Below are 26,431 nucleotides of genomic sequence, written 5' to 3'. Positions count from 1 at the left end.
ATCTCAGTCTAGTCATGAATTAATCCATAGTCAATAAAACATAATAATGCATGCATGCCGTAAGGTGCCACAGTGTTTAATTTGTGATTGAGAGATAAAAATAAAAATGATGACATAAATATGAAAATGCTAAATTAATGGACACAAACATCACGAACATGCTAACTTGGGTACTAAGCAATGTTCAGTTCTTCTCTCCTCCTCCAAACTATTAGACTCACTAGCTGGACCCCTCTGTGCATGTGTGTTGTTCTTGCTCCTTTGCTGCACTCTCTCGGTCACCACGTTAGCAATACAGCTATACTCACTCATGCACGCATCATCCATCAAGCTCCCTCCGGATAACGACTCGTTAATCACAGGGTACACTTCACTCCACTTGTACGCAAAGGCAGAGTCGTCCTTTCTCCGATTGAGCTTTGATCCGTCCTTCCTTCGATTGACCTTTAACTCGTCCTCTCTTGGATTGACCTTTGACCCGTCCTCTCTCCAATTGACCTTTAATCCCATCATGAGCTCAATTGCCCGAGGGTATTGTGAGAGAGTGTGGGGGTGTGCCATGAGCACTTGCTGCACTCCAGTGGGGTGTGTCTGGGAGGGATTAGCCCTTGCTTCGTCTAACTTGTCTTGGTGGGGAGTACTCACTGCTATGGTTTTCGCAGTGAGAAATGGTTGATAGCTTTGTGCCGGTTGAGTCATCTGATACGAGCCTTGTTCAAGACGAACCCGATACTGAGTGGAATCGAGTGGGAGTGTGTGATACCATAACTGAGTGGGCGGGTAGTGTGTGTGATGAGGGAGGGTGTGCTCCTGTGATGGGTGGTATTCAGAGGATGAAGGGACGGCCACGGTGCCCAGCGAAGACAGCTGAGTCTTACTTGTCTTGAAACTGCAGAGAGAGAAAATTGTGATGTCTCTATAAGATTTCTACGTGACAATAGAATCCATCAGCTAACTGTACCAGTAAAGGTTCTACGTACACGTACTAGCACAGTGAATAGATCGAGTAGCAATTTTGTGAAGTAAAACTCACAATAACGCTGGTTTGATTTGCCCATTCCTCACTCTCTCCGCCAGCTCTCCAGTTACCTCGTCCTGGGGGTGTGAGTGTGTGTGATGAGGGAGGGTGTGCTCCAGTGGGCCGTGGTGGAGGGTGTGCTCCAGTGGGTGATGGTGTTTGGGAAGAGAGGATGTGGCCACGGTGCGAGGTGGAGACTGTTGAGTCTTAGTGGCCTGACCATCGAAACTGCTGAAGAGCGCGGGAGTATAATTATGGATAGCATGGTGTGAATGGATTATTTATTACTATGACAATACTGAAACGTAGGTTGGTATCACGAGACTAGCCCCATATCGCTAGAGGGGCCTCAAATCGCTAGCTTTTTAAAGCCCGGAAATCGGGGGGAGTCCCACATAATTATTACAATACAATATTAGTCGCCAGTGTCTATATACGTACATAATTTTATGTAGAGTCAATAATTAGTGTGAGCATGCTTACAGTGACGGTTGTTCGACTTGTCCATTCCTCACTCTCTCCGTCATCTCTCCAGTTACCTCGTCCTGAGTGTGGGGGTGTGTGTGATGAGGGAGGGTGTGCTCCAGTGGGCCATGGTGGAGGGTGTGCTCCAGTGTGTGATGAGGGAGGGTGTGCTCCAGTGGGCCATGGTGGAGGGTGTACTCCAGTGTGTCATGAGGGAGGGTGTGCTCCAGTGGGTGGTGGTGTTTGGGAGGTGAAGAGGCGGCCACGGTCTGTTGGCTGCTCAGCATAGATGGTTGAGTCTTAGCTGCCTCGGCATCAATACTGCAGAGGAGACACAAGATTGCTACCATGACAAGTACTTATACGATGGTACTATATATAGCATGGTCAATAGAATTATTATGTTGGTATTATTATTTTCATTACAAATGAAAGTACATGTACGTTGCAAAAATCTTACAGTAAACATGGTTTGACTTGTCCATTCCTCATTGTCTCCGTCATCTCTCCAGTTACCTCATCCTGAGTCACGGTATGGGAGTGTGTGTGATGAGGGAGGGTGTGCTCCAGTGGGCGGTGTTGGTTGGGAGGTGAGGAGGCGGCCATGGTCTGCTGGCTGCTCTGTGGAGACAGTTGAGTCTTAGCGGCCTGGCCATCGACACTGCAGAGGACAAATTAGATGTCTATGAGATTGGTACCATGACTAATCAGGCAGGGTGTCATACAGGATTTTGTAGTAGAGGGGGGAAATGAGAAAAGTAACCAGAAAATGTTGCTAAAAAAAGGTCAACTGTTATTTCAATACCCAGCTATGGACACTCAGTCATCATTGAAAGGGGGGGGGGGGAATTGGAGCTAGGGGGGATATCCCCCTTCCCCCTGTATGACACCCTGCTAATATAATTTTATCAGGGGGGGCACATACACGGCCTTCCAGGGGGGGTTGCTATTGGTGAACTTACAGTGACGATGGTTGGATTTTTCCATTCTTCACTCTCTTTGCTAGCTCCCCAGTTACCTCGTCCTGGGGGTGTGAGTGTGTGTGAGGAGGGAGGGTGTGCTCCAGTGAATGGTGTTGTTTGTGAGGTGAGGGGGTGGTCATGGTCTGCTGGCTGCTCTGTGGAGACAGTTGAGACCTAACGACCTGAGCATTGACACTGCAGAGGACAAATTCAGGATTACATTGTATAGTTAGAGTCACGACACAGTTATTATTGCGTGTGGTGGTGGAATTTGTTCTATCTAAAAGCGTTTGCTCAAAAATTTAAGTTAACATAATTTATTTATGCACGCGCTTTTACATCACTATTATTTTTGAGCCAAACAAAAATTAATATTTAGTATACTAAAAAGTTGGCGCCAATTATAATTATAGCTACTGTATAAGGTATAACATAGTTAACGTACATTGTATGTCTTGGACTTTATTAATGACAATGCATGTACACATGCATGCACATGTACAGTCTCAGTCGTACATATATACGTACGTAACATTCATTATTGTTGCATCCGTCCAGCTACTAATAATAGTGTGATGAACTTACACTGACTGAGAAGGTGGTTTGATTTGTCCCTTCCGTACTCTCTTTGTCATCTCTTTAATAATCACGTCCCAGCGGGGGTAGGAGTGTGTGTGAGGAGGATGTGTGTGATGAGGGACGGTTTGATTCTGTGGGTAGTCTGTGGGGAGTGTGGAGGTGGTCACGGTGCCCAGTGGAGACCGTGGGCGGTGTGGAGTCATCTTAACAGCCTGAGGCTTTATACTGCAAGGGAGAGACATGTGATGAGATTTACCATGACAAAAAACATCAAATCGCTTATAAATGACATATAATTGTAATTGTGTGTCTCTAGTGCTAATAGTGTGAGCATGTACGTATGGTAAACTTACAGTGACGGTCGTTTGACTTGTCCCTTCTTCACTCTCTCCGTCAGCTCTCCCATTACCTCGTCCTGGGGGTGGGAGTGGGAGTGTGTGTGTGTGTGTGATGAGGGAGGGTGTGTGTGTGTGTGTGATGAGGGAGGGTGTGTGTGTGTGTGTGATGAGGGAGGGTGTGATAGTTAGTCAATAAGCATGCACATGCCAGTGTAAAACACACTATACAATTAATTATGACGGTGCATGGGGACTTCGGTCCATTCCATTCAATTCAGAAAAATAATATTGCCACCCATGCGATAAACGTCGTTTTCCTAGGCCCTGTCACACAAATATTAATTTACCGGCAAAAAAATCCATCCAGGCATCCTTGTTCATAATTAAAATAGTGCTGGCTCAGCAAGTCACATGCAGAACACCTAATTGTAATGCTACATGCATGATGCAATGTTCACTTGTATCTATAATATTATGTAGACACCAACCTCATCCATTTTCAGTTTTCGCAGAATCCCCAAGTCACAGAGGAGCTCGTACAGCTGGCTCTTGTTGTCAATACTAGCGATGGAGCGGAGAGTAGCAAATGCTGTCTCGCGTAGCTCCGGCTGTATGCATAGGGGTGGGTGGAATACAACCATGATTGTAATTAACATATTTGTTGTCAGACCTCCAACCACGAAAACCACGAATATTATGAAAGTCATAACAATTATATCTCAAAGTTAGAATGTTTTGCGAGCATCAAAGATAGGCGAACTTTGTGAGAGGGTTGATCAATTCGCAATTTAAATAAAATATTAATCGCAAAACCTACGTAAAGTAGTACTGGTACTTACACACGATACTTGACAGAACACAATAGCAAAGGGTCAATTTTTCTGCTGATTTGGCTCATTCGCAAAGTTTTTCATCCGCAAAATATTCTAGTACGATAGCTCCAAAAACAGACCCATTTCTAAATCACATGTGCCGCCCTAACACGTACAAGTATAGCTCCATGCATGATTTAGTTATTTACCTATGTAGATGTGCATGTACACTTACACTTGCGTCAGTGAGCTTGGGCAGAATGACACAGAGAATCTCATCGGTGCACACACCTGTACAAAATAATAGTTCAAAATGGCTTGTGTGTGTATGTGTGTGTGTGTGTGTGTGTGTGTGTGTGTGTGTGTGTGTGTGTGTGTGTGTGTGTGTGTGTGTGGTGAGTAACATCCTTATTAGCCTGCTCCACCATGCATGCAGTCAGAGTATCCACGCAGCCATTAACAAAAAAGCCACTAAAAATTGAGAAAGGCAAGTATAATTACCGTATAGCGGGGGTAAGTTTCGTGGGGTAAAAAATTCGTTCAACTCGAGAAACGGTGGTTTTCGTGAGTAAAATTTTTGTTTAGTATCGTGGCTGCACTGCATTCCTACGTTCTGGTAAGCCACGCCTACGTTAAAATTTCGTGGAGATCAGCTTGCCCACAAAAATTAATAACGAATATTTTACCACACGAAAATTACCCGCTATACGGTATACATGTATATCTTTTATCTCTGCACACTTGGGATTTCTGTCTGTGATTTTAGAGCTGGTTCTGTGACATTACCGAGTTCCTGGAGTGTCTTGAGTGTCTGGAATGAGACCCTCTGCCCCGCCATTGTACTGCTGGTCCCCGTGAGTGTACTGCTTGTCCCCGTGAGTGTACTGTTGGTCTTTCCCATTGCACTGTTGGTTTTTCCTATTGTACTGTTGGTCTCTGCCATTATACTGTTGGTCTTTCCCATTGTACTGTTGGTCTTTCCCATTGTACTGTTCGTCCCTGCCATTGTACTGTTAGTCTTTCCCATTGTACTGTTGGTCCCTGCCATTGTACTGTTGGTCTTTCCCATTGTACTGTTGGTCCCTGCCATTGTACTGTTGGTCCCTGCCATTGTACTGTTTGTCTCCCTCATTGTACTGTTGGTCTCTGCCATTGTACTGTTGGTCTTTCCTATTGTACTGTTGGTCCCCCTCATTGTGCTGTTGGTCCCCGCCATTGTACTGTTTGTCTCCCTCATTCTACTGTTGGTCCCTGCCATTGTACCGTTGGTCCTCGCCATTGTACTGCTAGTCCCCCTCATTGTACTGCTAGTCCCCCTCATTGTACTGCTGGTATTCTCCATTTTACTGCTTCTATTGGTCTGCTCAGTACTGTTGATTCGCCTCTTCGAACTGTTGTTTCGCCACTCCATACTGTTGATGTGCCCTGTACTGTTGGTCCACCACTCCACACTGTTAGTTCGTCCATTCGCACTGTTCATGGTGTGCCCTGTACTGTTAGTCCGCCAATTCGGGCTGTTGGTTCGCCACTCTGTACTGTTGCTTTGCCCAGTGCTGCTGCTGCGTCTTGTACTGCTGGTGCCTGTACTACTGATGGTCTGCCACTCTGTACTGTTGCTTTGTCTAGTGCTTGTCCGCCACTCCACACTGTTGATGTGCGATCCTGTACTATTGATGTGCGGCCATGTACTACTAGCCCGCCTCTGTGTACTATTCATGTTGAGCCGCCCAATATCGCTGAGCCGCCCAATATCGCTGAGCCGCCCAATATCGTTGATTCGCCCAATATTGTTGATTTGCCGTGTATTGTTGACGTACGGCTTTGTACTGTTGGTCCATTTGTTACCGTTGGTCCATTCCTTACTGTCGGTTTCCTCCACATCATCGTTATTCGGCCTGATATTGGGGTACAACGGGGTAGCGGTGGTCCGCCTCGTATCGATGGTGAGCGGCCCTGTGTTGTTGTTGTTCCGGTCCACTAGACAGAAGGCAAAGGTCCGCTGTTGCTCGGCACTCAATGCTCCAGCACTATACAGTGACATTATTTAATATATGGCATACCAAGCTAGAATGCATAATTATTATTTGCCTATAATTATTATAATTATGGTCACGTCTAGAGCATTTAAAAGAAACTTACTGGTTAAGGTCTAGCAGGGCCTGACAGACCTCCACAAACGTCAATGACGTACATGTCTTTAACAAAGACACTGCATGCATGGATAAAATAATATAAAGAGAGTGAAAAAATCAAATTACAATGACACGTACAATATAATTATTATAATTATTATGTATCCATAATAATTTAATATAATATTATTATTATCATTTTTATTATGCACGTACTATACGTATGTATATGCTATTAATACAGTAAAACCTAATAAAGAAGTGGCCTGCTAACATAGGTTCAAAAACATGCTATACATGCTATGAAGACCTTAATTTGGGCCCATAAAACCTGGCTGTAATAATTATAGAGGGATCGAGTCATACGTACTTAATAAGGTGACCACAATAGACAGGATTCACTGCGCCATACTCACCAAGCTCAGAGAACAGTTGATCCACGATGAGACTGTTGCCATCGACACCAAAATGAGTTGTTCTCCTAGCTTTTTTCATCCTCCTCAGGGCACTCTTGGGGAACCACGACATACCACAAATCTTTTGTATCAATAATTCCATCTCGTCAACCTCAGCCTCGTTATCATCCAAGGCCTCAGGGGCATCTTTGCTTTTCCTCTTGGATTGAATACTCTCGCGGGACACTGAAAATCTGGCCATAGCAGACTTCGTTTTTCTTTTTTTTGCTTTCCAAGACTTATTGCTAAATGAATCGTTGCTATCGACTTCATGTCCATTCCTTTTGGCATGGCGATTTTTCCTCTTACTAGATTTAGAGCGAGTTGCTCCACTTCCGTTGGATGACCACTCAGGCCTTCTTTGTTTTTTCAATCTACTACGCAACATATTCAAAGGAACGGATCGCGTGTCTCTTCGAGAACCCGTCTCTGTATCAAAACTGGGTACACATTCGATACTCTCCCAGCTGTATCGTGCTGATAACAACGCTCTGCGGTAGCCGGCATGTGTGGGGATGAAATCCTCGAGGCAAATACGTCGTTTGAATACGGGGGGGTTGTATGTAGAGGGGCGTTTCACCACAGGGGGTTCACAGCGAAGTATGGCCCGAATCACAGAGTTAGGGATAAAACCTGCAGTAAAAAATAATTATAATTACATGTATGCTGTACATAATTATTTAGTGTGACTTACCGTCAGGAGCAATAGGTCGTTTGATCGAGGGTGACTCAAGAGGCGTGACCTGGACCAAGGGGGCGGGATCTTGACCTGTGAATGAGTGGGAGGACGGGGAGGGAAGCTCTGAACCACACAAGAGAGTAGGCGTGGTCAGGGACTGAGCGGACAGGGCCTCGGATTGGTGGGAGGAGCTGGAGGTCTGATGACCCACAGATATCTACAGCAAGAAGACACATGACATAAAATAGTGCCTTTTTGTGGTGGCTTTTAGAAAAAGATATTTGTTTGATACTTCAAGTGTGAAGATTTACGTACTTTACAGTGCCTACCATTAAATACGACATCTTTGAATGGCCATAAGGTTAGTTCCGTTGGTCTTTTAATTTATGATTTTCTGAAGCTTTCACATTATGTGTTAAAATCAAAGATCTATTTTTGGCCTGTTTTCGACAAAAATTGTGGGCTATATAAATTATGGCCCAGTCCATTTGAGATTTGAGCATACCATCTGAACAGGCTCCTTCTATAAAATCGTTGAATTTGGACCATCTACATGTATAGGCCCTCCCCCTCTCTCCCCATGCACTGGTGGTCAGCTGACAGAACAAACTCCACACGGTTGCTATAGCCACCTACCATTCCTACAATATTTTATGCTTGGGATTTTGTTCTCTCACATACATTTACATACAAGAACTTCCTAGCTTGTAGTCCTCTCACCTCTGACTGTCTTAGCTCTCTCTGTAGCACCATTGAGTACTGATGACTGACACTCTGGGCCAGACCCACGTCCACTAGCATCTGCAGCTGGTGTTCACTGATGCATACCTCTGACTCGAGAGATTCCTCGCTCACGTCCAAGATACTCTGGAGACACGAGGCGTCTCGTCTTTTGTTGTTGCGGGCTATCGGTGGTTTAGCAGAAAATTCCTTAATGTCCCTCAGCTCTTGTTCGGCAGGTAAGGTGGGCACACGCTCAATATCGTACCTGGAGTGGGTGCAAGGAGTATCAAAGACTATAGTAATCATTATGGTGTCTCTTTGTGCCTGAGGTGCTTGTGTATGCATGTAGCTGTACAGCTGGCCCTGTCATGCTCAAACCATGCCCCAGTGGCTCACACACTCCTATTGGTATATTGCTACATGCCTCATACTCACAGGGACTCTACCACAACGCTCCTAAACACACTTAAGTACGACCATTAATTTTAAGTTGCTTAGCTAGGATTGGCTATAAAGCACCAAGAATTCTGTATTAAGCCAAGAAAACAGTCGTATGTCAATACAATGTACGTCACACTATACATGTACATGCATGTATATTATTTTGTATTTAGTAGACTAGTATAATTATAATAATAGTTTATTTACAAAATGTACTAGAGGTCAATAAGCACCTACGTACAAAATCAATGGCCAATTTTCATCCCTAAAACATTAATTCAATAAGAAGCTGATTGTGCATGTGCTCACCAAAACTTCAACTCGGAGTCAAATGCGATTGGTGTCTCCTCCACCTCGTTACAGAGTACACCGCTCACGTAATTACTAGTGAGGTAATCCTCGGCCTTGATGACACAAATGTGCTTCTGAAATCCGACCAGCAAATCACCACGAGGATTCGAGAAACAAACAGCTGCCAACGAATCGCCAAATTCCAATTCCGATACAAGTTGGCCCGTCGAGTTCCAAATCTTCACCATACCATCTCTGCTACTAGTCGCAAACAGTCTCAATTCTACGGAACAAGACAGCGAGATTATGGTAGCCGTGTGGTCATCGTATTTCTCGTGAGTGAGCAGTGGCAAGTCGGAGAGTAAGAGAAGTTGGGGAACAAGCGATCGCACGTCATCCAGTTCCGATAACGGTACCATAACTAGTTTATTGTCCATTGCCATGCACAGGCTGGAGCCGAGTAGGCAGGTAAACCCTGGTATACGCTCTAAGTGGACACACTGGTTCACTTTTAAGTAGATATGAGCAGTTTTGTCCACTTCGATTGACCAGATATTGAATATTTTGTCTTCACCGTACGACACTAATGCATAGTGGTTGCCCTTGGTGACATCGATGGGATCACATGAGCCGATTAGTTTGATCACAGAGCCAAAATGTGACGGACAGGGGTTGGGCATGGACAGTCGGGAGTGACGATTGTGTATCAAGATAATATCGCCGCTTTGTTGGCCGCCGAAGATCAGTGAAACTTTGGAGCCATCTTTAAGAACAACAGTCACCTGAAGAAATACACACACATACATATATGTACGTAACTTATTGTTGTTGAACCCTCACCGTGGTGATACAGCGTATGCTATTGTTAGAGGTGGGTGTCCAGAGTTGGAGGGTGGAGCAAGGATTGGTGGCCGTGCTCACCACTAAGACCACACCCATTCTCAGCAGTACGAACATTTGCTCCTCCCCTAACAAGTACACCACATCCTCCACAATCTGTAGGGTGGGGGAGAGAGAGTACGTACCTTATACACGAGGGGGGGAGGGTTATAGAAAGTATCTACATAAGAGAGAAAGTAAAATTAAAACTCCTACACTTGATGAGGGTACCAGACAAATTGAGCTTTTCACTAATCATCCGTGTGACTATAAAAACAATAATAATATGTATGCAGAGTTTCATGGTCGGGTGATACATAAACACAAATGTGATCGAGTACCTGTGCCGAGAACATGGGGAAGAGGATTGTGAGAATCTGTCCACTGACGGGAGACAACAGCCTCAGGCCATCATCCTGTAACAACAAATGTGCAGGTATATATAGGTAGGTACAAAATTAATTGTAGTCCATAATAATTATGCAGTACTCAGCTAGTATAATTATAATAATAGTACGTATAATTTTACTGTGCAGTAGCATCATGCATCCCTAACTGTAAGTACAATAATTTTACACCAACAAAGAGTAACCATTTTTGTCGACACACACTCACCTCAGCCAGTGCCACAATCCTGGCGGGGGGTGCCAGCTCGGTAGTGCATGTCTTGCGGGTGGGGAGTCCCGACACGTCAAAGCGGAGCTTGGCGGGGGGTCCTGGCACGTCAAAGCGGAGCTTGGTGGGAGGTCCCGACTCGTCAAAACATGTTTTGGTGGGGGGTGCCGACACATCAAAGCGTAGGTTGGCGGGGGGTCTCGACATGTCGAAGCGGAGCTTGGTGGGGGGTTCCGACTCGTCAGGGCAGGACACTCGAAACATGTTCATCATGTGTGAGTTGACACTGGTGAAGTGGGTCTCCAGCTGCAGGGAAATTAAGACAGAATGCAGTCAGTCGAGGATATCAAGGTTAGTCAAAGGTACGACATGAGTGCCTCGATTAGGCTAAATTGAGATATTTGCATGGTCACGTGCAACAAATCGAGGTACTTGTGTCGTACCTTCTGTGGTTAGCCCTAAATATAAGGTTACCTAATTATTACAAGCACTCAATCTACACAAATAAATACAGATGCATAATACGTAATTATTATGCAAATTGGAAATCAAGAATTAAATTCAAAGCAATTAGGATTTGAACTGGAACAAATTCTATGCAACTAGAGCTAACAAAAATATTTTTTCCACATAATTTTATTGTAATTAGATGTAACTCCATACCTCCTTCACTTCCCACGTCTTAACTTCGTGGTGTGAGTAGGTGGACACCTTGTTGCCTGAGGGGTAGTCGCTGCACATGCCCAGTACCACCTCCCCACACTTGACACGGTAGCACTGCATGTGTATGTAACAAGACACACATCACATGCTGTATTATAGAGGTGTCCTAGTTGAAACACATGCTATGGAGACTTCGGGGCTTTATTATATAACCTGCAATGGCTGTATTATAGAGGTTGGCCTGCTAACACAGGTCCAAACACATGCTATGGAGAAACTTTGGGGCCCATTAACCTGGCTGTATTATAGAGGGTGGCCTGCTTACAGGGTGACCACAATAGACAGGCTTCACTGTGTATGACAGTATAATATAATAATTATTGCAATGACTCATTATGCCATGCTTTGCGTATGTACTACAGCTGTCTACAGTACAACACCATCACCTAGTTACCTCAGTCATGTTCTCCAGATGCCACGTGCGAATGGTACCGTCCAGAGAGCATGAGACAATACACAAAGCATTAGGATGAGCCTTTAGACCTGAGGAGGATGGAAATCATTATGTAGAGTAACATACCCATTCTATAGGTGTAATGAGTGTAAGACCTATAATTATACAGTAGCTAGTGAGAATCAGGAGCAACTTTACAATGAGCAGTCAATAAGTCAAGTGATCTAAAAAGTTGTCTATAATAATGATTATAGTAAGTGTGCATGAGACTAATAATTATACATTATTTTGTAGTACATGTAGTTAGTATACGTAAATAAGGCTTGCATTGTATGTGCACACTGTATACCTGTGACAGCTTTCCTGTGTCCAGTGAAGGTGTGCACTTCATAGTGAAGGTTGCAGTTCCATACCTGCCCGTGGGTGCATTAATTAGACTTCACTATACGCATGTATAACCAATACACATACTGCTCTTTGTGAGAATACTGAAATCAAAATTCAAAAGCCGTAAAATGTACATTGTACCACGTCCTGTAACACACTGACAGGTATAGAGTATAATTATAGTGATTCAGAGCAAGTATTTAAACAACATTGTACCGGCCTGCATATACTATTATTATGTCCGTGGGTGCATTACACATTACATTATGCAAATTGTAATACATGATGTTTAATTAGAACAGAATCAACTAAAGGTGAGTTATGGGAATCTAAGTTAGACAGAACTTTGAACAAAACAAATGTGCAGTTGATTCGTTTATTTTAGAGAATCAAGAAGAGCTTTGGCAAGCTTCAAATATACAAGTTATACACAACACTGATGGCATTTAGATGTAACATGCGAGACAGTGTGGTGTTCCCAACAAGGAATGAATAAAATTATTATTATATGAAGCTCAACTATAAAAACATGTCAATTCACTCTACAGCAAACTGAGGTCTGACTAAAAGTGAGAAATGAGCAACTATCAACTACTTATTGTGTGTCTCTCCTTCCTTACACTTGGTACTTAAATCAAGAAAGTTTATGTACAGCCATTCATGTGCTTTAACAATTCTACGATTTACTTAATTAACACAGGTGATGCTGTGGTCTATACCCGGTGGGGACGTACCACCTGCCCTGGTGGAACAGAGCTAGTCTACACTGGAAGAGTTGGGGGCACTTACTACAATCAAATAGGAGGAGGTGCTAACTATCTCTGCATGCCGATGACACCCGATTATGTGCTACCATACCAAAACGGGATTAGAGGTCATGCCTATGTATATGGTGCAGAGTATCAATATCCTATTAGAGGTGGTCATGATTTGAATGTCCCGTGTGCTGTGTGCCGTTCCAGCCGAGTGGATATCATGATGATTCCAGCCAAAGCCTACTGCCCTCGTGGATGGATCAGAGAATACTATGGCTACCTAATGACAGAGGCACGTGGCGGAGGAAGTAATGTTCGGGGTCGCACGATGTTTGAGTGTGTAGACAAATATCCTGAGGCTATTCCTGGTAGTTATGGCAATCAAGATGGAGTGTTGTTTCACCATGTAGAAGCATCCTGCAACGGTATGCCCTGTCCTCCCTACGATCCAAACAAAGAGCTAAACTGTGTGGTCTGCACCAAGTGAAGAACGATTAAACTAGTGAAGTACGAACTATTGTCTACAAGCATTTATACATGTGTCGTTACATAATCAGATATGAACTCAGTACTTAACTACTTACATAAAGAATATTTTGCTGCTTGTCAAAATCATAATAAACCTTTGCCTACATTATATGGGTGAGGGGTTTTGCAATGCATACACATATAGTTTAGGTAGTGCATGTGGTTGCTAAGCTTAGCCCAGACTGTACACTGTACACTAAGTCCAGGAAGCCCACTCTTAGTAATGAGGTCACTAATTCTTGCTTCTTAAGAAATGGTGTAACGCCTTATTTTTTTATGTACCATTGTATAGTATGTATATACACGCTGGTTGAGTAGGGGGTCATTTTCAAATGTTGTTATTGTAACTACCTGGTAAAGTAACATGTTCTACTACAAGCTACCTGCTGCACCAACATTATGGTTACCAGGTACTTATACCCTAACTGATATCACCATGCATGCATTTAAATGTACCTTAATGGAACCGTCCTTTGCTCCAATGATCAGATAGTCCATACGGTCGACTAGGATTGCACTGCACGAAGAAAATGGGACGTTATAAAGCTGTAGAAGAAAGTTTGCAGAGAAGAAAGTTTGCAGAAAATTAAGACCGGTAATACAAGTAGAGTGAAAGTATGTGTATGTGTACACTTACCAAGTGAGAGAGCAGCGGTGGGTACTTGAAAACCGATAGACTTCTTTGCGAGTCCTCGTGTTCACAATAATTACACAGTTCTGACACACCACCATCATCTTCTTAGACACTCCTCCATTGCACTCGAGACATGTGACCCATTGGTCCTTTTCTATGAGGCATTGGAGAGGGGGGCCAGCCACCAGGGGGTTGTGTAGCTAGGGGGGTAATGATTATTGATAATCTAGGGGGGTTGTGCAGCTAGTTTACTATGTATTTATCATGTTACAGATTATCAAATTACCTGATGCCTCAGTTTCCAATTATTGACACATCCTGAAGGAAAAAATGTTATGCAAGAATGTACATACTGTATGTATATACACTGTACCTCATTCATGCTGACCATGCAGTGTTTACACACTTAATTACACATTAATAAGCCATAGTGAAAGTGTGCAGCAAAGCATCCTTATATACATGTACACGTTATACACGTACATGTAAGACTACGTGTTTACGAGGTGATGAAAGCAACAAAGCCACCCACCCACTCACCCACTCCTCCGGTGTACAGCTCAGAGGTGACCTCGTTGAAGGCAAGGCTCAGAACTGTGGTGGTGACGCGAACAGTGTCCAACAGCTCAAAGCGTTCATTGAAAATCCGCAAGGCGAGGTCCGAACAAGAGGCCACAAATAACTGGAGGATGTTCACATCAGTTGATTATTGTAATAATCTATAATCCACAAAACATGGAGCAACATAGAGCTAGAGATCAAATCCTCAATAACTATGACGGTGGGCGGTCACTGCAATAATTCCTAGCAATAGCTGAGGACTCCAATAATTGTAATTATAACTTTTACAGCCTGAAAATACAGTCTCTTGTAATGATACAAGGCTGTAGCGTGCAAGTCTTGTAGTTTTACAATATCTTGTATTGGGAAATCCCTAGCTGAGGAAGCTCGTAGTTTAACAACCTCCCTTGTAAATGATACGAGCTCAAGCCTTGCAATGCTACAATCTTTTAATTGTAATGGAAAACCCCAAGCTGTCTGGTTTGTAATAATTATTACAATCATCTACCTGAAAGCTTGGCAGTGGTGAGCACCTCAACAAGTGTAACTTTGCACACTCATTTACACCAAATTATCACATGCAGCTCTATAGGAGCGTTCCCGCAGGAAAAGCTCACTTGATGTTTCTTGCTGTAGATGAGTCCTATGAAGCCGCCTTCCACAGAGTACTTGTACTGTAACAGATGCTCCTTCTGCTTGAAGGGGTACACCCTGACCACATTCTCAGAGCCATGGTGATAAAATACTGCAACTGAATCAGCTGCATAGAGAGTGTATTAAAATTGTGTGCATAATATTATTCTGACATGACTTACATGATTGCTGAGATATGCATTTGACTTGATGATTGAAGTAGAATGATTTCAGCAGCTACAGAAAGAATTCTTGATTATAACGCAGTAGAGTTGTTGACATGATAGTCTTGTCCGACTATAAAACTCATGGGAGGAGCTCACCTGAAATCCTCTATTGACAAATACTGATTCTTGCATGCTTGATGATGACCAGATCTATAAGATTACATAATTTTTAGCCTCTTCTTTGCTTGCAACAGGCAGAAACTTTAACTTTAGGCTTGATGGCTTCGATTTGGGTTGTCCATGCTGGATTTGTGTTCTAAATGGAGTGCACCAACAACTCACCATGACAACTTTAAATATACCAGACTACATTGACGACCATTACCTAACGTTGCTATAACAACAAGGACTCACTCCACACAAAGATGCCTATTCTAAAGCAACCCAAGAAACGAGAGCCTCTGTGGCGAGAGTGGGATATCAAAGCTCAGAAGGAAGGCATCAGAGCGCCCGTATATTCCGTGTCAGGTGATGTGTATACTGGAGAATGGAGGAACAATAAGAAAGAAGGTAAGAAAATCTCCACTCTTTTAATAGATTCTACCATCTGCTACCAATCTACCAGCCGATAATCTGTAAGCCACTTCGTTATAAGCATTCGACTATCCAAACGTTGTTTTTATTCCGTGTAATAAATTTATATGCCTGTGCATAAAGTGATCACAATAAATTATTATTAAAGTTACTTCTTTTTTCTGCTAGGCAAGGGGACTCAGATGTGGAAGAAGAGGGGATGCATTTACGATGGTGACTGGAAGGAGGACCTGAGACACGGCTTTGGAACGTACAGTGTGAAGAGGGGAGACGGCTATATGAAGAAATATGCAGGGGGTTGGAAGAACGACATGCGACATGTGAGTACATCTGTCTTGCTGGTTTCATACTCAATGCCACACGATAGGTTTAATAGCTCTCACCTATAACAAAATAAGACTAACGTTTGGATAGCCGAATGCTAATAAAGATGGCTTACAGATTATCGATTGGTAAGGGCTTGTGCAGTGACACCTGTCTATAGTGGTATCCATTAGATCATGGACAGGTGGCCTGCTAACACAAGTTGAAACACATGCTATGGAGACTTTTGAGACTTAAATACGGGGTGACAGGTTTCATTGCATATACTATGCATACAGTAGCATAGTCGATTATTTGTATGCAGTCACTTCAACTGTCATTGATTCCTCACAGGGTTATGGTACCAACTTCTACTCAGAGGACGAGTATTACGAGGGAGAATGGTATGCAGGCAAACGTAGTGGGTGGGGACGAATGTACTATGCTGATGGTTCGTTATACGAAGGTGAATGGTACAATGACCAGAAGAATGGACGAGGGCTCATAAAACTGTCCAATAGCAATCGTTATGAGGGAATGTGGAGGGACGATATGAAGAATGGTGATGGGAAGTTCTTGTATCTGGACAAGGGGCAGGTGTACACTGGGACCTGGGTGGATGATATTGCAAAGTGTGGCTGTGTGGAGGACTTTGGGAGGGAGGGTGCTCCTGACCCTCCGGTCTACCCTATCCCTGAGGTGTGTGCGTGTTTGTTGTAGGTGTTGGACTGCATTTCGTGTAAAACTTGCAATTCTAGATAAAGCTCGTGTTTGTAAGGTCAATGTGTGCTCAGCTTGAAGCCTACATGCATTAGTAAAACTTGTGTTGTAGGTCAATTATTTATACTCAGCTTGAAGAATATTAAGGATTTGCAGGGAGCCAGTCACTATATAAAATTATAGTATCTTATTTGATAATCACCGTGTTCTATATCCCCCTGCAGTGCTCGCTACAGTACCCTCGTTCAGTGATTCAAGAAGCCAGAGACTCACTACAACAATAGAGAGAGACTCAGTCAATATTATTTTTTATCCCATCTTGTCCCAATTAAAATGTTTTATCAATGATTGTGTCGGCAGTAATAATAATTGTGTACAATGAATGTCACAATTCCATTAAAAACAAGTTGAGAGTAAAGGAAAAAGGAAAGATTACAATAGACAATCAAGTCAAACCGTTCCTACGATCCACAGAAAGAGATTGTTAGAGTCGTTCATTCCTTAAGTGAATTGAATGATACAAAACCAGTCAAAAGTTGCATGGTCACAAGTAAACACATAATGTAGTTAGATAACGATGAACATGAATTCACAGATAGGGCAGTTCATGATGATGTTCTGCATGCCTACTGTGGTCTCCAGTGAGAAGATGGGCTGCCCCAGACACATGGAGCTGTGTTGTGAGGTGCACTCCTCCAGCTGTATTCTTATGTAGTCTAGAGTCACACCATCTTGCTGTGGGGAGATGGGAGAGCAGTGTGTAGGTCATTGAAGTACAGAACATTGATCTAGTAAGACCTCATGGCAAGTGTATATCATAATTCTGATGTAGTGGACAATAAGTATAACTTATGCTATTGGTTGAACATTATTATTCTGTAGTCAAAAAGGACAATGATCAAAAACAACTGTGGCAAATGAAAGTATATAAACTAGGCCTCAAGTCTATAACATGCAGTAGTAACTGTTGCACATGTCAAACTTACAGCTGTGTCTATTCGTATTCCACAAGCACAGAAAACAACCTGATGGTTTTGATGCAAGACATTCCTACAAAGAGAAACAGCATCGTTAGTAGACACAGAGAGAGGGTACTACTGACTTTTGACAGATTGGGCAGATGATGTCATCAGTGGTGAGTGAGTCAATGGCTGCACAGAGAGCTTCCTCATCAAACTTCCTCTCATTCTCACATTGGGCCAGAATGGATTGCTCTGCAAAACACGATGGCGATAAATTTTAGCAAAGAGTAGAACTCTGATATATACACACACCCCATGGTTTCTGTATCCTATTAAACCCCTGTACAATACTTGCCATGGTATGAAAAGGGTTTTTTCCCAACGCTCAAGTCTAGCTAAAGAGACTAAATTGGGGTAGAGTCTTTTGTACATGTAGCCTAATTTAGATCTCCACATGCATGCATGATTGGTCTACAGTATCGTATGGCTACACAAAGCTAGACACATCAAGCCCACCACACGCACCTACAATATTTTCCAATAATTATATCAACAAACCCACCCTCAAGAGTCAGGACACACACACACATACAACTCACCCTCACGAATCAGCTCCTCTCTGAGCTCGTCCATCACTCCGAGCACATGTTCCAAGTACCCTCCCTCCTCTATCTTGTTACCCCACACCTCACTTCTCAGCCCCTCCCATTCCTCCATCATCACTGTCTGCACTGTTTCCCTGACGTCAGGCCCCTCCCTACTCTGACACGGCTGGGGAAGGGAGCGAAACCGAGAAAGAAATTTGTGTCGACTGTCTCGAAGTCTTGACACACACCTCTAGAGGGAAAAAAACATAAAAGCAATCACATAAAACATCAAAGTGCATACTTTTCTGTAGGCATCCTTCCATACTGGACTGTTTCCACTAGGTTTGTGGAGGCTCCTCCGGTACTCTTGTCTCTGCTCTGGAGTTCTGAGGACACAGGGCGGTCGCACAGCTCCTACAGTTGCCTCCATTTTCGCTTGCATATGCCTATGTCTGCAGAGCAAGAATGAACTTTGATCTCTAGAGGAGCTCTAGTTGCAGCACACCATACATAAGCTTGACAACAACAACTCCCTACATTGTTTTGGCTGTTTGGAGATGGCCATACAAGCTGCTTTAAAGTTCTGGCAAGATTTCAATATACAGGACTTCCAGGTGTGTCTCATACCCTCTTGAAACCCTCTCAGTTGCCATCTACCCAGTCCTAGCTATAAACACACACAGTACACTATAATAGACTAACTCTTCCCCCCTGCACAGCATGAGCTGGATGTACTGGCCCAGGAGGTGGCCAAGAGACAGGATTCTTCAGACGAGAATCGTAAGAAGCTAGTCGATCTTAGCCGAGAGTTCAAGAAGACCTCTACAGAGGAGGTGAGGAAGAAGGCAGCTCCTCTGCTCAAGTCGTTTCAGGGTGAGGTGGACGCTTTATCTAGGAGGAGCCAAGCTGCTGAGTCTGCATTTCTGACCACCTACAAGAGATTGATTGACATACCTGGTACATTAATACAGTGTGGGGCAATTTTTATATCCTGTGGTATCAGTCCAAAACTAATTGAAACATAAAACAAACACATTCTATAATTTATACAGTAACATACATTGTACATGGAGGAGTACCGTATGTCACATTTTGTGTGCGTCATGAACAGTATTTGTGTAGGGCGGGGCCTCATATGATATGAGGTATACTTACAGGACATCTGAAAATCTTCACCTCCATGTTTACTCCAAAAGACTCTCCCAATACATTCATGCTGCTTTACAATCTCGTACACATGTCCACATGTGTGTGTATGCACAGTGTACTCCCACCACCCGCATACAATGTATAATCTACATGTAATCCCCACACCCCCACACCTCCACCCCCACACACACATGCAGACCCCATCCCAGTTCTGGACCAAGCCGTCACTCAACAGCAGAAGCTGATGCAGTCACAGGACCACGAGATAGAGGTGAAGCAACTGAGGGAGACGCTGCAAGAGTACAACTCTGAGTTTGCTCATGTCAAGAACCAGGAGGTCACCATACAGAAGCTGCGAGACACCATCAAAGAGATGGAGGATCGACTCGAGGAGATGACTGCTGTGAGGAGTGTGGGAGTGTGGGGGCGGGTGTGTGTGTGTGTGTGTGTGTGCGTGAGTGAGAGGGTGTGTGTGTGTGTGTGTGTATCTACATGTACATGCATTCGAGATTGTTATAGAGCTTAGAATAGTTGCATGAATTCGATATAATTATTGTCCAGCCATACATGTAGTTTGCTTCTAGATTCATTACCATATTAGATCACCTTGTTGGTTCCATACAGGTCCGAGTGAGTGAGAAGTCAGCCGAGCTTGTCAGAACATTCCAGGAGAAGGAGAGGTGTGTGTATGTGTGTGTGTGGGTGTGCGTGGGTGTGTATGGGTATGCTTGAGTGTGTGTGTGTGTGTGTGTGTGTGGCAGCATTAGCTAGCACATCATCTTATTTCTCTCCACTAGAGAGCTCCAAGAGACCACCCAGAAGGCCATGCAGAGAGCTAGTGAGTCTGACGTGAGACTGTCCACCATGCAGGCGGGTAAGTGGTGATAGTGACATCATCATATTTGCTGTATAACTTGTGCCCCCATTTACACAGCGCTTGAGTCGACACAGTCCGAGCTGTTTGAACTGAAGAGTAAGTTCGATGAAGAGTCGTCTGCAAGGTACGTGATTACATCAATATAATTAATTATTATACCACTGCACGTTACTGTCACTGTGGGGAAAATAAATTTATAGTGGACAGAAAGAATGCTGAAGTAGAGCAATTCATGTATGCAATGCCACCATAATTATAGGCTCACTATGCCTGTACAGAAGGTGTATAATAATTATAATACTGATAGTAGACTTGTTGTAATGCGTTCTTTTTCTATCCCCCTCAGGTCTGCTGAGCTGGATATCTTAATGACTGATCTGGAGCGAGCCAATCAGAGAGCAGCGTCAGCCGAGAAGCAAATTGAGACCCTTTCTCAGAACACCTCCAGTCAAGTAACCTCTGCACCCGACAAGGTGGGTGGAGCCACAGTGTTTTATACACTGTACGCAATCCATGTTCCACTGTAGGTCTCCTCAGATAATGTTGAGCTGGAGCTAGAGCTACAAGCAAGAGACAAAGAGGTGAGCTTAAATTTATAAGCACCATTTAAAAATGCATTGGTAACTTTTCTTCTCACACAGTGCATAATATATATATAGATCTGGTTAACTAGATGCATGTTCTCTACCTAGTCTCGTTCCCAGTGAGTTCCTTGTGCCGATTTTTTTTCCATTAGAATGGGTGAAAAATCAGCCTGAGAACGAGGCTATTCTCTTACAGTAGAGTACTTTAATTCCTGCAGATCTCTCGGCTGGTTGAAGATGTCCAACGTCTCCAGTCCTCTCTCTCTCGTCTGAAGGAGGCCTCGGCTGGTCAGGTGACATCACTCGAGGAGCAGCTGGCAGGCAAGACCTCGACACTGAGAGAGCTTGAGACACGACTGGCAGCACAGAGTGACTACGAGGAGATGAAGAGAGAGCTTAGGTGAGAGGTGTGCTGTGCTGGTAATAGACATACACTGTAAACTACAGGGATACATACTGTTGCCTTTACAGCTACATACATACACACAAGTACCTGTACAGTGACAATGTACCTTAGAGGCCAGCTCATGGAAGAAGTGTTTTGCCAGCAGTACAGATTACTTAGGGATTTTGGTTTTATAGTCATAATTATTGCACTCCCTGTGTATGTGTGTGTGCAGTTATAACAGCCAGGTATATATATACTTATGTATGTACATGTACGTGTATGTAGATCTCATTGCGCTCTCTAAATTATATCTGCAATGTATAACCACACTATAATATTCAATCCCATCCCCCCCCCCTCCCAGTGTGATCAAGATGATAGAGTTCTCGAGCAGTGCTGGCCAGAATGACCTTGTAACTGAGAAGGTGACTCCCTCCAAACCTCTCGAGGTGCTGCTTCTAGAGAAAAACAGATGTGAGTGGTCTCCTAATGTCCAAGTGTGTAGCTTTCGGCAATAATATGTAAAGCATACCATGTGATGGGTTAACGTGTTTAGTGTTACTAACTATACCTTCAACAAATTTCAGCTCTACAGAATGAAAACACTTCACTCAAAGTAGAACTGTCGGAACTTCGAGGTTGGTCACTATAATTATTGTATTCGATATTACCAATCATGTTTCTCTGTTAAATAAAGCCTGTTGATAATCACCCCCCCTGACCTCTGACCTCTGACCTCTGAGTATGTACTTGTCTCCACCCTCCCTCCAGGCCACTTTAGCTCCCTCCAGACACAGCACACGGAGACGTTGGGCACAGCTCAGGAGCAAAGAGACCTCATTGCTCAACTAGAGACTGACCTCAGTCTTGTGCAGCCCTACCTTCCGACACGAGAGGAGGGGGAGGGGCAGGCCAGTAACCCGGCTAACCTGCTCTCTGAGGCACTCAAGGTCAGGGGATGGAGTGTACATGGCCAGGGGGTGGAGAATGCATGGCCAGGGGGTAGAGTATGCATGGCCAGGGGGTAGAGTATGCATGGCCAGGGGGTGAAGTATGCATGGCCAGGGGGTAGAGTATGCATGGCCAGGGGGTAGAGTATGCATGGCCAGGGGGTAGAGTATGCATATCCAGGGGGTGAAGTATGCATGGCCAGGGGGTAGAGTATGCATGGCCAGGGGGTGGTGTGCGTATAACAGCTTTTGGGTAAATATCGATTGTCACATTGTGGATCAAAGTGCTTGGATAAAGTCAAGATGCATTTGTAGTCAAGGTTACAATGATCTATAAGGAAATGATTCCACTGTTTGTGCATTGTAAGCATACCAGCGTGTGCTGTGTCCCCACTGTTGACATCAACCAGAGCCAAAGAGACTACCATTTTCTTAGGCCACAATTAAATATTGGCTAGAGCTTTTACAGTTTATACATTAATGGCTTTGAAAAATTCTGTGTGTGTACAAAACATAATTATGACATATTGTATGTCACCTAGCATTTCATTATACTCTAAATTTACTCCCCCTACATGTATGTTCAGTCAATCTGGTAATGACAGTCACATACATGGTTGCCCCTCCCCCCTACAGGATGTACAGGCAAGGGGTGGTGTGGAGCGTAGTATCTCAGTGGGGGGCAGCTCTGTGGGGGGTAGTGGGATGGACTCCCTCCTCCCGATAGTATCCAGTCAGAGGGAGCGGTTTAAACAGAGGAACGTTGAGTTGGAGGCAGTGAGTTAGTTGTCTAGTTAGCCTCCTTCCCAGGCTTGTAACGCTAGGTCTAATTGTATTTTCAACATCCAGTGTACTAAATAAAAATCGGCTTTGGAACGAGGCTAGTGTCTGCATGATGGGATACGTACATTTGTACATCCACTAAACTTGTTGTTCATGTCTAATTATACCCTAAAGGCTTACACTTATCGGTACATGTACATTACAGTACACAGCTTACACTGTTCTGGTTTTGGAAGTGGCATCCATTGTGTGTTGTTTGTGTCTAATGTGTACTGCATGTACATACAATCATCTTGTGTACAGTGTGTATATTGCTTTTGACTGTTCCCTGTACTGACACTAATCTCCACTAATCGTGTGTACAATGTAGTGTGCCAATATTAGTTTAGTAGTATGGTCAAGAATGCTCCCTTCCCTGTCTAGGAGTGTCGTCAGCAGAAGCAGACGTTGGGCGTGCTCCAGAGGGAAATAGACTCTCTGAGAGGAGACAATGTGAAGCTCTACGAGAAGATCAGATTCCTACAGAGCTACCCTGGAACTGTGAGTCTGATCGATAAACCCAGTGTTTTAGGTACACTGTCAGGGTGTCATACAGGGGGGAAGGGGGATATCCCCCCTAGCTCCAATTCCCCCCCCCCCTTTCAATTATGACTGAGTGTCCATAGCTGGGTATTGAAATAACAGTTTAGCAACATTTTCTGGTTACTTTCTCATTTCCCCCCTCTACTTCAAAATCCTGTATGACACCCTGACTGTACCTACAGCAATGTACAACCAGTAGTGATGTGCCCAAAAGTGGTGGTTCTTTTCAATCCTTATCACAATACAACACACACCTTTGCCTTTATGTACATGTAGTAAACTAGGAACTGACCAAGAGGTGTTTTTTTGTCTAGAGGTGGTTGTTTTTGTCTATACCAACCACCACCTCCCAATGTGGGGGCACATCCCTTGCAGTGTTGATAGAGTAGGAACTGAGTAGGAACTGAATTGGGTTTTCTGTCACAAATTTGATTTCTTTTTCACTTGTTATATTCCCCTCTAGCGTAAGACGGTTGACAGTGTGGAGGCCATGAGCAAGTACTCGTCTCAGTACGAGGCTGGACTCGACCCCTTTGCTGCGTTCGGGGCTAAGGAGAAACAGAGGAGGTACACTCAACTCAGCGGACCAGACAAAGCCACTCTAGTTCTGGTAATGAAATGCAAATGAGTAGAATAATGTTGTGGCTTGTGTGTAGAAGGAAGTGTCCTTACGCTTTCCTCTTGACTAGTATATGGCTTAATTCCTCATGCTCTGTTTGATGTATATTTAGACTTACGCTATAATTATATATAGACAATGATATCGTTTCATGTGTGTATGAATGTCCTTTGCTACTGTAGGGTCGGTTCATCCTCTCCAACAAGACTGCTCGAATGATTGCCTTCGTCTACGCAATCGTTCTACATCTTCTTGTTTTTGTGGTAGGTACATGTAATTCACGTAAATAATTCTATCACTGTGTGTACAGTGTGCGTATGGACAAGCTACTAAATTATTTTGTTTTGTACAGGTGGTAGCTAAACTAGCGTACACACAGACCGCCGAGGGAGGCACCTACTTACAGTGTTCCAAATTGTGAGTACATTATACCTCATATCATGCATCATTCTATAAGCTCATAGCAATACATGACCTAAGAAGGACTTGAGACCATAATGCTATATCATAGGATGGGTACGTGTTTCAGTATTCTAAGGCTTGCCTCTCTTTTGACACACATTTACAGCTATTGTCAGAATATTGAAAAGGGGATTTCCACTGTATAGATGACTAAGTAAATGTACAGGCTTTAGTTGGCTACAGCACTAAGAAATCCCCTTTTTAACGTTATTTTGGGTAACAAAAGTTTTGCTATTATTCTTTTGGAGAAGCTGTCTTATACACTCAAACTGTTCGTTAATTTTAGGACCTAGGTGCCTGGCCTTTATATCATATTGGCCTTTCTTTAGGGGTAGCACTAAAGGAGGGTTCACTGTAATTGTACGTTTATTTCGCTTAATTGTAATTCATAATAATGTCCCCACTCCCTCCTCCAGGTTCTCTGAGCACATGCAGATGTTTCACCCTGATCATAATCACGAGATACTGGAGAATATTGGCCTCGGTCACGGTCCACCTGGAGGATAACACCAAACACTCGCTAACTCATTACTATCTACGTATCTTCTTGCTGTATATCATCTCATCATGACTAATTTGTGTGAAATATTTTGTCTTTCTAATAATAATAATGATCACGAATAAATTGAAACCCCACAGTAGTAATAAAAAATCAGCATGAATAAAAAGAACACAAAAAAGCAGTAATCTCCTGCTATACAGTTGGTTCAAGTTCAGGTCTGTTTCTTGGCACTCCTATGGCCTCCACCTCCACGAGTCTCCCATTGTCACACGGGTACACTGCCGTTAGCTTGCATCCATACACACATGCCGTGTCCAATCCTGTTGCAAATTCGTAGCTCTGATAAGATCTCCGGGCATCGTGGCCAAAATACACATGACTTGGTCCAGGCCATTGGCTAGCCCATGGCTTGCTGTCAGGTTCAACTTGTCTACACGCACTCCACTGCGAGGACTCGACGTCGTACTTCAAGTCTCGTACATGCAGCATGATGTCGGGGCTTTGGTCTTTAATGGCACTTCGGGTACAAGTCCTGCATGTACGATTACGATGTTTCTCGAGGGTATACAAATGGTATAGGGTAGCTCTGACAGCCATTCCAGCTCTTCGCTTGTGAGGTGACTCATCCATCTGAACTCTTTCGGTAATGTGCGCTCAGTGTCTTGTTGACTTATCAGCCATTCTTGGAGGCACACTTCGTCATGGTTTCCTCGAACGGTGAGAGCTCCCAGTTGATGCATGAGCCTCACAACTTGGAGGCTGCCTGGTCCCTTGTTCACTAAATCTCCTACACACATAATGAGCTTGTTTGGATCACGTCCATTGCATCTCTGTAAGAGCAAACACAGTTCATCATAGCAGCCATGGATGTCACCAAGTATAACAATTTCTCTGTCTCCTATCTCTTCTTCTGTGACTGTTCTATGCTTGACTCGAGGTAAAGGGACTTCATAGGGACTTCTTTCCACAAGGAGTGGGTTTCTAGGGCCTGGGAAGAGCTTCTTTAACAGTGATCTTGTCCAATGTGAAATAGCAGAAAGAGCCATTGCAAAACATTTCTTTCTTTGTTGCCTTCCGGAAGTTTACAATGACGTTTGTTGTAGATTGATTTGTACTGTGTAAACATTGTGGTAGAATACAGATATCTTGTAACTGAAATAGTTTTTGGTCAGTAGCCTTGTACTATACTACAGTCTAG

The 26,431-nt window shown here is 43.7% G+C and overlaps 6 protein-coding genes across 7 annotated transcripts; 3 read left to right on the top strand and 3 right to left on the bottom strand.

The window, feature by feature from the left end:
- Positions 1 to 12: 12 nt before the first annotated feature.
- On the bottom strand, positions 13 to 15,479 carry LOC135340365 (uncharacterized). Of its 2 annotated transcripts, none has more exons than XM_064536693.1 (28): positions 15,328 to 15,479; positions 15,187 to 15,241; positions 14,989 to 15,131; positions 14,351 to 14,492; positions 14,097 to 14,128; positions 13,814 to 14,010; positions 13,633 to 13,693; positions 11,856 to 11,919; positions 11,507 to 11,595; positions 11,053 to 11,166; positions 10,390 to 10,695; positions 10,116 to 10,190; positions 9,736 to 9,891; positions 8,914 to 9,677; positions 8,161 to 8,428; positions 7,456 to 7,657; positions 6,723 to 7,394; positions 6,314 to 6,383; positions 4,961 to 6,201; positions 4,410 to 4,465; positions 3,851 to 3,970; positions 3,378 to 3,439; positions 3,031 to 3,249; positions 2,446 to 2,640; positions 1,944 to 2,144; positions 1,502 to 1,804; positions 1,034 to 1,249; positions 13 to 889 (listed from the first exon to the last, which is right to left on the bottom strand). In XM_064536693.1, exons 1-28 carry the CDS (start codon positions 15,361 to 15,363, stop codon positions 151 to 153), a joined length of 6,798 nt encoding a protein of 2,265 aa, XP_064392763.1. In that variant the 5' UTR covers positions 15,364 to 15,479; the 3' UTR covers positions 13 to 150. The 2 variants fall into 2 exon arrangements, with proteins under 2 accessions (XP_064392763.1, XP_064392764.1); XM_064536694.1 differs by having other exon boundaries at positions 1,034 to 1,246.
- On the top strand, positions 12,366 to 13,285 carry LOC135340431 (short-chain collagen C4-like). Its single transcript, XM_064536780.1, has 2 exons — positions 12,366 to 12,518; positions 12,594 to 13,285. Exons 1-2 carry the CDS (start codon positions 12,470 to 12,472, stop codon positions 13,133 to 13,135), a joined length of 591 nt encoding a protein of 196 aa, XP_064392850.1. The 5' UTR covers positions 12,366 to 12,469; the 3' UTR covers positions 13,136 to 13,285.
- A 67-nt stretch (positions 15,480 to 15,546) lies between the features above and the next one.
- On the top strand, positions 15,547 to 17,136 carry LOC135340425 (MORN repeat-containing protein 3-like). Its single transcript, XM_064536775.1, has 4 exons — positions 15,547 to 15,741; positions 15,934 to 16,085; positions 16,423 to 16,767; positions 17,013 to 17,136. The coding sequence occupies exons 1-4, from the start codon at positions 15,597 to 15,599 to the stop codon at positions 17,070 to 17,072; spliced, it is 702 nt and encodes a 233-aa protein (XP_064392845.1). The 5' UTR covers positions 15,547 to 15,596; the 3' UTR covers positions 17,073 to 17,136.
- On the bottom strand, positions 17,125 to 18,779 carry LOC135340424 (RPA-interacting protein A-like). The gene is made up of 5 exons (XM_064536774.1): positions 18,639 to 18,779; positions 18,350 to 18,587; positions 17,891 to 18,002; positions 17,775 to 17,838; positions 17,125 to 17,523 (listed from the first exon to the last, which is right to left on the bottom strand). Exons 1-5 carry the CDS (start codon positions 18,777 to 18,779, stop codon positions 17,356 to 17,358), a joined length of 723 nt encoding a protein of 240 aa, XP_064392844.1. The 3' UTR covers positions 17,125 to 17,355.
- A 35-nt stretch (positions 18,780 to 18,814) lies between these two features.
- Positions 18,815 to 25,362, top strand: LOC135340391 (protein CASP-like). Its single transcript, XM_064536731.1, has 18 exons — positions 18,815 to 18,951; positions 19,057 to 19,294; positions 19,684 to 19,889; positions 20,111 to 20,166; positions 20,284 to 20,360; positions 20,421 to 20,487; positions 20,710 to 20,836; positions 20,891 to 20,944; positions 21,166 to 21,347; positions 21,700 to 21,809; positions 21,923 to 21,973; positions 22,107 to 22,285; positions 22,922 to 23,062; positions 23,492 to 23,608; positions 24,114 to 24,260; positions 24,452 to 24,532; positions 24,622 to 24,686; positions 25,148 to 25,362. The coding sequence occupies exons 1-18, from the start codon at positions 18,895 to 18,897 to the stop codon at positions 25,236 to 25,238; spliced, it is 2,046 nt and encodes a 681-aa protein (XP_064392801.1). The 5' UTR covers positions 18,815 to 18,894; the 3' UTR covers positions 25,239 to 25,362.
- On the bottom strand, positions 25,320 to 26,414 carry LOC135340423 (serine/threonine-protein phosphatase 1-like). Its single transcript, XM_064536773.1, is given in 2 exon segments — positions 25,320 to 25,742; positions 25,745 to 26,414. Coding segments are annotated over 2 exon segments (852 nt in total). The 5' UTR covers positions 26,280 to 26,414; the 3' UTR covers positions 25,320 to 25,425.
- Between the last annotated feature and the right edge of the window lie 17 nt (positions 26,415 to 26,431).

Source organism: Halichondria panicea, chromosome 8, assembly GCF_963675165.1.
Source record: "Halichondria panicea chromosome 8, odHalPani1.1, whole genome shotgun sequence".
Lineage (NCBI taxonomy): Eukaryota > Metazoa > Porifera > Demospongiae > Suberitida > Halichondriidae > Halichondria > Halichondria panicea.
This window is presented reverse-complemented; position numbering and strand designations above follow the sequence as displayed.